The sequence below is a fragment of the Emys orbicularis genome, chromosome 22 (genome assembly GCF_028017835.1).
Source record: "Emys orbicularis isolate rEmyOrb1 chromosome 22, rEmyOrb1.hap1, whole genome shotgun sequence".
Classification (NCBI taxonomy): Eukaryota; Metazoa; Chordata; order Testudines; family Emydidae; genus Emys; species Emys orbicularis.
In genome coordinates, this window is record NC_088704.1 from 3522139 (window position 1) to 3536282 (window position 14144).

Here is a 14144-nt window from a genome sequence, read left to right on the forward strand (position 1 = left end):
TCCAAATGTGATTTTATGGCAGAGCTTCCCTTGATATAAGTGTAAACTGCTCACTGATTTCCCCTGCACGGTATTGCAAAATATTGAAGAAATATCAGGCACTAGGCTAATTTAGACTTTATATTGCAGATTTACAAGTTTTCTTTAGCTGGAGTCACTAGACCAGGGATCTCAAATGCAAATCACCACAAGGGCCATGTGAGGACTAGTACCTTGGCCCGAGGGCCGCATCACTGAAACCTTTTCATACAACGATACAAAAGTATAGTCAAAAATTTAAAAAATGAAGAGTAAGATAGTATGCTATTAAAAGTCAATGTATTAACTTTTAAAAAACTATCATGCAAAGAGGGGTTTTAATAAAATATAAACACCTGTAACTATTCCTTATGTGGTCAGTAACAGTGATGATGATCTACACCAGGGGTCTCAAACACGTGGCCCGCGGACTGTTTCCCGCCGACTCTCTCCTGCACTGCGTAACCCTTTCCCTGCCCCAGTCACAGCCCAAAGTCAAGAGGGAAACTGAGGCTCACCTAGGAATTATAAAAATGTTACAGAAAATTTCCACTTCATCATAGACACTGTCCAGTGTCCCAACGGAGAGACCCCTGGGCAATGGGGGGGGGACCTCTGGGTGTCCAACACCCCTAACAGAGAGACCCCTGGGCGATGGGGTATGACCCCTGGGTGCCCAACACTCCTAACAGAGAGACCCCTGGGCAATGGGGGGAGACCTCTGGGTATCCAACACCCCTAACAGAGAGACCCCTGGGCGATGGGGGGGGACCCCTGGGTGCCCAGCACCCCTAACAGAGAGACCCCTGGGCAATGGGGGATGGTGCCCGGTGCCCCTAACTAACAGTCTCAAACACGTGGTCCCGCCCCTACCCCACCCCTTCCCCGCCCCCACTCCAACCCCTTCCCCAAAGTCCCCGCCCCAATTCTGCCCCTCTCCCTGCCCCAAATCTCCGCCCCTGCCCCTCCTCTTCCCCGCTCCTCCCCCCTCCCTCCTGGAAAGTCCTAAACTCCGCCAACCAGCTGTTTGGCAGCAGGAAACACTGGGAGGTAGGCGGAGGAGCGGGGATGCGGCGCCCTGGGGTTGGGGGGAGGAGGGGAGCTTGACTGCCGGTGGAGTTGGCGCCTATGGCAGGCCGCAGGAAATAACTCTTCGGGCCGCGTGTTTGAGACCCCTGCACTAGATTTTCTTATACCCCATGAAAGATTTCCATGAGACCATAGAAAATCAGTCTTATGACATTTACAATTCTGACTTTGCAGGTCTTGGAGCTCTCACAGGAATGTGAACAGTTAAACCAGCTTGTAGTGAAACAGAAAATAGATGAAAACTTCACAACAAGTGAAACGACATATAAAGAGCTTATGACTAAAGCAAGAATATTGGAAGAACAGATCCAAATCCTGGGAGGGGAGAGAGAGCAATTATGGTAAATCTTAATAGCACGCTCTGTGTTTTCTGTATTTTATCTTCAGTGACTAACCTAGAAATGTTCAGTTTTTTTAAAATCTTAGCGCTTGTTCTTGTAAAGTGCATGAATGAGAGATGGGCAGATGCCTTTTTTTCTCCTATGCCAGCTCAAATATTCAACTGTCTTGCACTTCAGGCTTTTGCTGAGCCCGAGTCTTCTCTGTCACACTAGTGTAAATCTGGAGTAACTGATTGATTTCCGTGTCGTTACTCCAGATTCACACCTGGGGAAATGAGAGATTGCTCTGGCCCTTTTGGAACACTTTTATTTTGGTTCCCTTCTCAGCTTATGCAAGCTTGCTTTGAAATTGGGTGTAATTCACACCTTTTTGTAGTAAGTACAAGTTCTGCGTGTGGACCCTCTGAAACAGAAATAAGAGTCTCCATTCACAGACTTGCACCAACAAAACTAAAGGAGTGAATTGTGTCAGATTTAGTTTTTCCAGTGCAAGTCTCTGGGTGAAAGTCACCCTATGTAGAACTATTAGCACAAGGCCTGTGAGCCACTTAAGAGCTTCAGTTGTGCCTAGGCGTATTGCTGATCCTTTACAATGGTGAATTTTACGTGAGTAATTTGACTGAAGTTTGTTTGTTTGTTTTTTTACTATTTTTACCTCAAGTACCAAGCTATTAGAGAGCAACAAGAAAACCGAGGAGTTAGAAAAGGAGGTGAAGGGGAGCAATGAAGAAAAACAACTGTTACTGGAAGAAAATGCCCAGCTAAGACAAGACATCCTGGCTACAAGGGAACAATTTCACAGCAAGATAGAAGAGGCTGTAAGCATTAAATCTGAGACAAGCCAAGAGAACCAGCCGCTCAACCCCCAGAGCTCTGAATGTAACACAGCATTAAACATGAGCATTAAACAGGTATGAGAGCCTCTTACAGTAAGAGCACCCCCGACCTACGGGGGGGAGTGAAACTGGAGGGGCCTGGTGTAATTCTCACCCAGGAATGGGAGGGATGCTGGGGCATCCATGGGAACGGGGGTAGGTTCGAACTTCCCCGGGTCACTGGCTAAAGTGACCCCGCTCAGTTCGGTCTCGAAGGGGGGAGATGTGACGAACTGGGACTGTTCTTACTGTGATCTGTAAGTGCTGACAGGGGAGTGTGGCTAGGATGGTCTCCATTGGGGGATGGGAGAATGACTGAAGGGAAATACCTGAGCCTCTTACAGTAAGTGTCACTCCTCCATTTTGAGTGGCTTAACCAGTGTAGGGGCATAAGCTGGATAAAAAGTGGACTTGAACAGTGAAATAGTTTTTATCAGCCAACAAGCCACTGCAACATCATTGCATGCTGTGGAGAACTGATTAATTTACCTGGGTAAAAGATATATATAAAAAAACAAGTGATTAACCAATTTCACTTTCCCATCTTCCTATATGAAGCTTCATAGATTAATAAATTTAAAGCCAGAAGGAACCATTATGATCATCTGGTCTGGCCTCCCACTTACCCCAGGACATAGACAATAATTTCTACATTAAGCCATAACTCTTGTTTGAGCTAGAACATATCGTTTAGAAAGAAAACCAGTCATGCGTTAAACACTTCAAGTGATGGAGAATCTACTTCATCCCTAGGTAAATTGTTCCAGTGGTTAGTAACCCTGACTGTTAAAAGTTTGTGCCTTTTCTCTTGTCTAAATTTGTCTAGCTTTAGCTTTCAAACATTGGATCTTGTTATACATTTTTCTGGTAGATTAAAGAGCCATCTGCCATCAGAAATCTTTTCCTCATATAGGTGTTTGTAGGTAGTGATCAAGTCATCGCTTAACCTTCTCTTGGATAAATTCACTAGAACAAGCTTCTTTAGTTTCTCACTATTAAGACAGGTTTTTCAGATCTCAAATTATTCCTGTAGCTCTTCTCTGAACCCTTTTCAAATTTACAAAAGCCTTATTGAGGTGGGGACACAGAATGGGACGCAGTATCCAGTGTGACAGGTTGGACCCCTCCGCCCCCTCATCCGGGATGCCACCTGATCTGGGGTTTCACTGAGCCCGCCTGCTCCACTAGCCTGGGCTCCCTCTCCCTGCTTTGCTGAATCAGGCTCTCCGGCCTCTGGCAGCACACACAGGCAGGGACGCCCCAGCCGTAGAATCACAGTGTCTGCAGGCAGCTCTCTGTGAGAAGACTCAGCTAGGAAATTGCCCAGCACTCACGTGCACACCCCCTCTGGGGAGTAAACCCAAAACAATATTGTCTTGCGCTGTATAGAAAAGTCTGCACAGCGCGAGCTCATAAAAATTCACCCTCTGTCTCATTGTGGAGAGAGATACGCCCAGCTTTTTGCCCCCCACCCCAGATATGAATTGCACAAACTGGGTTATGTTGTAAACAAGAAATAAGTTTATTAACTATAAAAGGTAAATGTTAAGTGATTATAAGGGACAGCAAACAGAACAAAGCAGATTACTAAGCAAATAAAACAAAACACACATACCAAGCTTAAGATCTTAAAGAGACTGGTTTCCAGAAGTAATTTCTTGCTCTAAATGTTGATTTTGGGCAGATTGCAGAAATTCTTGAAGGTTAGCTACCCTGCTTGCAGCTTAAATCTTCAGGTATCTTATTCACAGACCAGATCCCTTTTCCAGCCTGGGTTCAGTACTCCTCCCACTTTCCCTTTGTCCTTGTTCCTTAGGCCTTGTCTACACTGCTTTAACATTGCTAGTGAAGACCTGCCCTTAGGTGTTTCCAGCAGTCATCCTGGGTGGGGATTCAGTGAAGAGTGAACCAAGATGAACTTACTCCCTAGCCTTAAATAAAATTTACATAAGATGGGAATCTTGTTTCCCAGTCTTGACCTCCCCCTCCTTTTAGTGGAAAATTACTAGAAGTCCAAAATGGTGTTTAGTACCAGGTGACATGACCACCTGACCTAGTAGTGTCACAGCAACATCCCAGGACACCTCTCAGGAAGGAGAGAGATGAGTATCTTCAAAATACTCATATTGTTTCTTCCTAATGGCCCATCAAGGCTGATGGCTTGTTGTCTAGTGGGTGTTTCCCAACAGTTGTAATTATTACATATATTCCTATATGTAATATTCCTAACTTTAGATACAGAAATGATACAGGCATACAAATTGGATATTCACATTCAGTAAATTATAACCTTTCCAACAATACCTTACCAGACCCATCTTGCATAAAATATATCTATTATGTCATATCCATATCATAAGCATATTTCCATAAAGAATATGGGGTGTAACGTCACAGTCTCACTAATGCAGTGCACAGAAGTAATACCCTTCTCCTACTTGCTAGTCCCCTGCTTTTGCATCTGAGGATTGTGTTCACCCTTTTAGCTGCAGCATCACAGTGGGAGCTCATGTTCAGTTGGTTTTTGCTACGACCCCAAAGTCATTTTCAGAGTCATGGCTTTACAGGGTACAGTCTTATAAGTGTGACTTACATTCTTTGTTCTTTAATGTATGACCTTGCATTAGTCTGTATTCAAATGCATGTTGTTCAAATGAGTCCACCTTACCAAGCAGTCCAGGTCTGTCAGTATAACTGATCTGTTGACTGGCATTAATTAAGCTACCATCTTTTAATTCTTTTCTGATTGCATCCCATATCAGTCTTTCCATGATTTTGACAAGGATTGATGTCAGGCTAACTGGCCTTTAGTTACCCAGGTCATCCTATTTATCCTTTTCAAATATTGGCACAATGTTAGCTTTTTTTTGGTCTCTGGAACCCCCCGTGCGCCAAGATTCAGCTCCTTGCTGAATTCCCTTAATATCCAGTACCGCAGATTTAAAAATATTTAATAGTTGCTGTTTAACATCCTCCCTTGTTACTGATGGAATAGCAAGTATTTCATTATCACTATAAGATGTGAATACATCCTCCTTCTTTCTGAATACAGAACAGGAAGTCAGGCTAGATTATCACAGTTGTCCCTTCTGGCCTTGGAATTTATGAGCAGAAATATTTATTGAACACTTTGGCATTTTCTGCATCATGGTTGATAATTTTACCATCCTTGTCTAGTATCAGTCCTATACCTTTGCAAGAATTTTGTTTATGCCTGAAATATTTAAAGAATCCCTTCTTATTTTCCTGAATTTGACTGGCCACAGAATTTTCATTGATACCTTTTGCTTCCCTTATCAATTGTCTGCATTTCCTAACTGTTGATTAGTACTCATTGCTAGCAGCTTCCCTGTTTTTACATTTGCTATGTATTAGTTTTTAAATTTTTTATTGCTGCCTTCACCTCCCCTTTTAATCAAGACTTTTTTTCAACCAAGAATCCTTCTTTCATGCTAATTTTCCCCCTCCTCACATGTCTCTGTTTCCTTATTAATGCAGTATTTGTCTGGAGAGAGACTCCTGCAGCAGCATCAGGAGGAAATGCAACAATTGCGACAGGATTTCCACAGAGTTCAGAATTTGTGCAGCTCGGCTGAGAAAGAGCTGAGATATGAAAGGGAGAAAAACTTGGACTTAAAGAAGCATAATATCTTGCTGCAGCAAGAAAACACCAAGGTACGTGCACGGTGTGTGCCACAGCATGAAAAGAGCCACCAGGGTACATACACCATGTGTGCTATAGCACTCATGAGCCCAGGGGCGTTTCCACCAGTTTGGGGACATGTGGGAGTTTCATTCCCAGCTCTTTCAGAGACAAAAGGTGAGATGCAAGTTTTGCTCAGTTTCTCATGGCTCAGATTCTCATGAATGCAAAGGCCCTTTACACTGCATTGGCAGTAACTTAAAATGGTAGTAAATTATTAGGGCCTCTTTTCCATTGCCAGAGTGGCATCAAGTTGTCTTAACATAAAGGAGACAGAATTTAGCCCAAAGTCTGTAGCATCCCAATTAGTATCCAGCCTGTATCATCTGAGGAAGTCCCAAATGAGGAGGACTGGTGGGTGCTCAGTAATTACTTCGGAGCTGGAGAGTGATTGAGGAGTTGCTGGCCTGCCACCAGATCCAGCTCTGTAATAGATGTAGCTTTACCTCTTCCATGTGCTAGTCAAACGCTCACTGATTCATCCTCGCAACTCCCCGGGAGGAAGTTACGTAGCTATTCTCTTCACTTGTCAGAGGGGGAACCTGAGGCAGAGAGGTTAAGTCTCAGGCCACAGGGGGAGTAAAGGTCAGCCCTGGAACTAGAAGTTGGGATTTCTTCTTTGAGAATTGCCATCTTAGATCCACATTCATGGGATCCCAGTGCAGGAGTCCTGGAAACATGTGAAAATCAGTGACTGTCCCAATAGAGCTGTAGAGCTGAATCTTGTGAGCAATGGGAAAATCTCGTCCTAGACTTACACATTTGCATTCCTCCACCTGGCTCTAACGACTGTTGCATTAATTGAAATATCTTCCCAAGTCCAGTATTTCTTCTTTGATTTTTCAAGGACATTTTTTAAAGGATACAAAAACCCAACTCTCCTGATGATCCTGGGAGCAGCTGGCATTGGCGCTGACTCAGCACAAAACATTCTGCGTTTGTTTATCTTTCGCTATACAGGTCTGTCGCATCTTACACGCATTTAACAGGCGCGATTTCAGCTTTATGCGGTCAGCAAAAACAAAAAAAGAGAAAAATAACAATTTTAATACTGTACCTGTAGTGCGGGCGATTTCGCCCGCCATTGAACTCAATGTAATTTTGACTATACGCGGTTTTCGCTTTACGTGCTAACCACGGAACGGAACCCCCGCGTAAGATGAGACAGACCTGTATTGGATTGTCTAGTAACCCTGCCTCCCTCCCCCCCCCATCAGTCTGTTTTGCTTGAAGCACATGGAAGTCAGTGCTCAATTCTGTACTTTTCTTTCCTTGTCAAACTCAGGTCAAAGCTGAACTGAGACAAGTCCAGTTGAAGTTAACCGACTCAACCAAAATGTGCTCCTCTCTCACAGTGCAATGGGAGCACAGTCAGCAGAAGGTCAAAGAACTTGAACTAGAGCTGCTGAAGCACTCCCAGAGTAGTAAACTGCAGAGCAGTCTGCAGGAGAAACTTGCACTGGAGAAATCTAGGGCTACTGATGCAGAGAAAAAGGTAAATATACAACCTACATTGCATTAGTATCAAATATGCATTCATCAGTTGTAGTCTGCAGAAGTTCAGACTAAAAAGCATGCACTGGTAGCTAATGTCTTAGTACTCAGATACACAGTTTGCTAGTTTTTGGTCACTTATGAGGTTTTCAGAAGTATTTGAAGTGCATTTCAATTATTACGAGAAACACAATGAATATGTTAATATGCAGATCTGAACATCATCTTTGAAATCTTATTTCTGAAATTCAGAATATTTCCCCATTGTTTCCTTGTACTCCTGCGTCTGCCGTTCTGTCTGTACCCACTTGGTAACTCTTGTCCGCTACTTAGGTTGTGGGCCCTTTGGGGCAGGGACTGTCTTCTTGTTCTGTGTTTGTACAGCGCCTAGCACACTGGGGTGCTGGTCCATGACTGGGGTTCCTAGGTGCTCCAGCAATATTAATAATAATAACAATTAATAAAGTGATCTCTGAGTTGGATTAGCAATACGGGGTCTAATCCAAAGCCCATTGAAATCAGTAGAAAGGCTCTTCTTGGCTTTAGTTAGCTTTGGATCAGATCCATACAGAGATGGGGATAAACTCACGCAGAGGCAAGCAAATCTTTCCTACCTCCCCACTTTGATTTGAATACTATTCTATAAACATTCCATCCAAAAAACTATGCAGACGTTGCAAACTAAGGCCCAATCCTGCAGTTCATGTCATCCAGGTGCAGCCATGTGTCCACCTAGAATCCTAAAGAAGTAAGTGGGGCTGTATGTGGTTGCTGAGCTCTGTCCACATGGGTCTATTTGCAGGATCTAGTCTGTAAGCACTCAGTAGCGGCAAATAATAATAAAGTTAGGTTGCACAGATAGCCTTAACTCTGCCCCGAAGTGCATATGCATTATGGTACCAAGCCTGATTCCTCACTGTGTAGTTACATCAATGTTATGCTTTACACCAATGTAAATGAGAGGAAAATCAGGGCTACCCTCAAAAATGCAGTCTAGTATCTCCCACTGATTCACTGGAGCAGTCAGTTAATCCGGTGTTCTATCTGCTTTGGGTTGCTGGAAGAGTGCAAAGCATATTTATGAATCTCACCCAGTATTTTGTTTCCAACCTGGGGAGCCCTGCCTCAGTCACTGCTTCCATTCACTGAATTTTTCACTATGCAACTAAATTAGGCATGCACTGTGCAGCTTCACTTTGGTGTAAGCTGTACAAACTTAGTTAGAAAATCTCTTTCCAAATGTACTGCACAGGCTCTGGGTGAGATTTTCATAGGCTCATGATGACTCAGTCACATAAAAATCAGTTATCACTCACAGTCGCTTCTCCTTAGTGAGGGTGAGGAGCTGCCAAATTGCAGCTGGAGCAAGTTTTGAAAAAAAATCAGATTTTTTTTTTTATAATGGAGAAAGTGGATTTTTTTACTTTCCATATACACAAAAATAAACTAGTTTTGCTGAAAATTCTCCTCCTCCCTCACTTTCCAAAAATAAAAATAACCCCCCCAATATTTTGGAAGAGACCCCCACCTGGAAAATCTCAGCCTGAAAAATTAAAAATTCAGAAAGCTCTGAATATCTGAAAATAGGGGTTTAAAAAGGAAATGCTGCAGACCCTTGTCTCTGGTCATTGCTAGCTCTTCTGCATGGCTGCCTTTCAGAGTTAGCATTCCTGGCAGGGACACTGGTCTGTCTCTGGTACGGTTTAGTCTCCATTGCACAGCACCATCTACCCTATGGCAGGAGAGAGACATACTCAGATGTCACGGGAGCCCTGTTGTAATCTTTGGACATCCTGCTTTACTAATTTTCTGTGATGGGCCCTAGCTGTGTGGCCCTGGCTTTCCTCCTCACCTTCGTGAGATCTGTTATTTTCTCCTCTTGTGGGTGTGTTACTCTCTCTTTACTTCTCACTCATTTCCTTCCACTTTCTCCATTTCTTCTCTCTTTACTGTGAGCTCTTCCTTTTTCCATGTTTTCAATCTCACCCCACTCTCTGTTCTCTTCTCCTCTCATTCCCAAGCCCCTCTAGCCCTATCACTGCTCATTTCTAATCTCTCTCTCCTCCCACCCTAGCTCAGCCCCCCCATCCAGTCCCCCTAGTCATCCAGCCGACTGCCCACCGATAGTGACTGTGTGAGCCACCCTCATCCACAGTAACATAGAATGGTGTGGGGAGCAGGGCCCAGAGACCCAAGGAAGTGGAGTACTTTGCATTTGTCCTTATTGAATTTCATCCTATTTACTTCAGACCATTTCTCCAGTTTGTCCAGATCATTTTGAATTATAATCCTACCCTCCAAAGAACCTTGCAAAGTGTACTCTCTATGCCATTATCTAAATCATTGATGAAGATATTGAACAGAACTGGACCCAGAACCGATCCCTGCGGCAGTGCCGTAACAAGGGCGAGGCGAGTGAAGCACTTGCCTCGGGCGCACAAAGGGGAGAGGTGCAATCACCGCCTCTCCGCCTCCTCCCCTGAACACTACGCCCCTGCTTCTCCGAGCCCCCGCTTCCCGCGAATCAGCTGCTCGCGCGGGAAGCCTGGGAGCACGGAGAAACAACCAGTGGCACGCTCAGGCCCAGGGAGGCGGAGGCAGAGCAGAGGTGAGCTGGGGCGGGGAGCGCAGGGCCGGGTCTAACTTTTTTGCCGCCACCAAAAAAAAAAAAAGTGAGGGGGGGAGGCGCTGCTGCGGTACGGGCGGAGGAGCGAGGCGCAACGGGGGGGCGGTGCGGCTGGAGGAGCGGGGGGGGGGCACGGCACGGCCGGAGGAGCCAAGGGGGGAGCGGCGCGGCCGGAGCACCGAGGGGGGGGCACAGCATGGCCGCAACGTGGCAGGAGCAGCCAAGGAGGGGCTGGCGTGCCCGGAGGAGCCAAGGGGGGGACGCGGCCGGAGGAGCCAAGGGAGGGCACAGCACGGTGCAGCTGGAGGAGCCAAGGGGGCGGCATGGCCAGAGGAGCATGGGGGGGGGGGGGCGCAGCATGGCCGCAGCGCGCCCGGAGGAGCGAGGCGCGAGGGGGGGGGCACGGCACAGCCGGAGGAGCGAGGCACAAGGGGGGGACGCAGCTGGAGGAGCGGGGGGACGCGAGGCGCGAGGGGGGGGGCAGTGCAGCTGGAGGAGCAGGGGGGCACAGCGCGGCCGGAGGAGAGAGGCACGAGGGGGGGCGGTGCGGCCGGAGGAGTGAGGCGCGAGGGTCGGGGTGCGGCCGGAGGAGCTGGGGGGGGGGCACGGCACAGCCAGAGGAGCGAAGCACGGGAGGGGGTGTGGCCGGAGGGGGGGGGGGGCACAGCACGGCCGGAGGAGCCAAGGGGGGAGCGGCACGGCCGGAGCAGCAAGGGGGGAGTAGTGAGGGGGGGCACAGCATGGCCGCAGCGCGGCCGGAGGAGCCGGGGGGGGGCAGCGCAGCTGGAGGAGCCAAGGGGGGGGGGCGCAGCATGGCCGCAACGTGGCCGGAGGAGCCAAGGGGGGGGGTGGCGCGCCCGGAGGAGCCAAGGGGGGGACGCGGCTGGAGGAGCCAAGGGAGGGCACGGCACGGTGCGGCTGGAAGAGCCAAGGGGGGCACGGGCGGAGGAGCATGGGGGGGGGGGGCGCAGCATAGCCACGGTGCGCTCGGAGGAGCCAAGAGTGGGACGCGGCTGGAGGAGCCAACGGGGGGTGGCGCTGCCAGAGGTGCGGGGGGGGAGGCGCAATTTTATATTCTTGCCTTGGGTGCAAAAATAGCTAGTTACGGCTCTGCCCTGCGGGACCCCACTCATTATTCCCTTCCAGCTTGACTGTGAACTACTGATAACTACTGTCTGGGATCGGTTTCCAACCAGTTTTCCCCCCCCTCCCTAGTTTGTTTATGAGACGGTCATGTGAGACAGTATCAAAAGCTTTACTAAAGTCAAGATATACCACGTCTAATGGTATATGTTACCCTGTCAAAGAAAGCTATCAGGTTGGTTTGACATGATTTGTTCTTGACAAATCCATGCTGACTGTTACTTATCACCGTATTATCTTCTAGATGTTTGCAAATAAATTGCTTTATTATTTGCTCCATTATCTTTCCAGGTACTGAAGTTAAGATGACTGCTCTGTAATTTCCCGGGTTGTCCTTATTCCCCTTTTTTTAGATTGTTGCTGTATTTGCCCATTTCCAATCTTCCGGAATCTCTCCTGTCTTCCATGACTTTTCAAAGATAATCGCTAATGGCTCAGCTATCTCCTCAGTCAGCTCCTTGAGTATTCTAGGATGTATTTCATCAGGCCCTGGTGACTTGAAAACATCTAACTTGTCTAAGTAATTTTTAACTTGTTCTTTCCCTATTTTAGCCTCTGATCCTACCTCATTTTCACTGACATTAACTATGTTAGACGCCACCAACCTTCTTGGTGAAAACCGAGGCAAAGAAATCATTAAGCACCTCTGTCATTTCCACATTTTCTGTTATTGTTTTTCCCTCCTCACTGAGTAACGGGCCTACCCTGTCCTTGGTCTGCCTCTTGCTTCTAATGTAGGCGCTGTCTGTGCATTCCCTGTGCCAGGGAGGTTCGGAGAAGCCGTTCCTTCAGGCAGCAGAGGTGGCATTGCGGTACCACAAATTAACATGCAGCAGGGGTGGGAGAGGCTGGCCCTGCACACTGTACCAGAGACAGGTTCCGTTCTCCAGCAGCCCAGGCTGACGTGCAGTAGCCAGCTGTTATTGACAGCGTCCAGCCAAAACCTGTCGTTTACTGTTTGTCTAATCTGCAACCAATTTCCCCCAAGGTTTTGGAGCTACAGCAAAAGCTGAAGGAGTCCTATCACCAGCTCCGCCTAACTGAGACCCACGTTTTGGGCAGGAAGCAAATGGAGGAGGAGTTAAAGGAGGCCCAAGAAAGGGAAACTCATCTGCTGCGGCAGCTCCAGGAAGAGCAGCGGAAAAGGTGAAAGGAACTGAGGTTGTCACGTTGCTGAGATGAGGGGGTGCTAGTCCCAGGATGCTGGCTGCTCCGGGAACACGCTGGCCTACCGTTTACATGGTGCTCTGCCTGGCAGTGGAATAGGGCTGCATTACTGCTTTAGCCTGAACGGGAAATGGGGATCCCCTCCCACCCAGAACTAAGGGTGTCCCACTCTCACCAGCCTGTGGTGATGGGCACTGTAGGAAGGAGGAGGGAGGTGGCAGGGGAATGCTTTTGTCATGGTCTCCCCTGCAGAAATCCAAATCCTGGAGAGGGAGCTCTGAGCAGTGCTCTTGGGGCTGTGTGACTTGAGTGTCGCATGGTGAGTGCTGCAAGCAAACTCCACTGGGGGCTGCAAAGGCCTAATCACAAGCAGCAAAAACCTCCGGAAGGAGCAAATATCCAGCCTGCCAGTGTTCTACATTCCAGTCAGAGGGTGCCTCAGCTCAGCAAAAAGCCTTCCTGCCCCAGAATGGGGTTTTAGCATTATTATTTCTATATGTGATGTGGCAGCACCTTCAGGCTACAAGCAAGATCAGAGCCCCGCTGGGCTGGGTGCTGTACAAATACAGGGCACAAGATGGTCCTTGCCCCAGAGAACATATAGTCTAAATAAACATGACGGACAAAGGTTGGAGGGGGAACAGAGAGAGGAAGTGACTTGCCCAAGGTCATGCAGCAAGTCCGTGGGAGAGCTGGGAATAAAACCCAGCTCTCCTGACTACCAGTCCAGTGCACTGGCCACAAAACCACTCTGCTCCTGACTGGAGGAGTACATGGACCTGGCAGAGAGGGTTTGCCAGGTTTATAACTCAACGAAAACCTCAATGTTTTAAATTCACCCAAAGCTGCCAGGGACGGTCCAGATTTCCACCAGAGGCTGCAGAATCCAGAGACCTCACCACAAAAGCTAGGTCTAGCTTGCTGCAGAGTACGCAGGGCCTTGGTTATAGTGTGCCCATCGTCATGGCATCTGGACTTCAGCTCCTAGAGCGAGTGAGCAGCAGGCCCTAGCGAGTGATCCCGTTGACTACAGCCTTTAAAGATAAGTTGGTGTTATGGACACATGCTAAGTTCCTTCCAAAGGGGTGACTGACAGGTCAGGTCTGCACTACACATTTTTGTCAGTCTAGCTAAGTTAGTCAGGGTGTGAAGAGACCCCCGCTCAGCCAACACAGCGATGCCGGCAACCCCCCAGTGCAGACACAGCTATGCTGAGAGAAAAGTGCTTCTGTCCACATAGCTGATGTCATTCGGGGAAGAGGTTTAGCTACGCCAGCAGAAAAACTCCTTTGTTTGGTATAAGCTGTGTCTACACTAGGGGGCTTTGCCAGTATAGCTATACAGCAAAGCAAAGGCCACAGAGTTCCACCTTCATCATCCTGTGGATTTTATTTGTCCCATCCTGGCAAAGCCATGGTCCACAGACTTGATGTGAATAACACCTTCGGCTTTTCTCTGGGCTAAGCCTTTAGAAAGTGCTCCAGCTTTGTGTGTCATTGGACACTAAGAGTCGGTCACTTTCAGCATTACCAAACTCCTGGGTTCTCCCCCACCCCTCACTGAGGATATGTTCTGATGTGATTCATTACCTGCATTATTGAAAGGAGTAACAAAGACTAGTGATGAAGGGCAGACAGTGGATGGCATTTACCTGGAATCCATTATAGCTACTGTACCACACTGGCAGG

General features: G+C 47.6%; 1 protein-coding gene across 1 annotated transcript in view; it reads left to right on the forward strand.

Moving 5' to 3' along the window:
* CCDC30 (coiled-coil domain containing 30) overlaps nt 1-14144 on the forward strand; it is a 117307-nt gene that overhangs the window by 85446 nt on the left and 17717 nt on the right. Inside the window, exons 15-19 of the mRNA XM_065421120.1 lie at nt 1282-1448; nt 2110-2359; nt 5822-5998; nt 7312-7521; nt 12278-12435. Coding sequence (XP_065277192.1) covers nt 1282-1448; nt 2110-2359; nt 5822-5998; nt 7312-7521; nt 12278-12435 — 962 coding nt within the window. The remainder of the gene's footprint in view (nt 1-1281; nt 1449-2109; nt 2360-5821; nt 5999-7311; nt 7522-12277; nt 12436-14144) is intronic.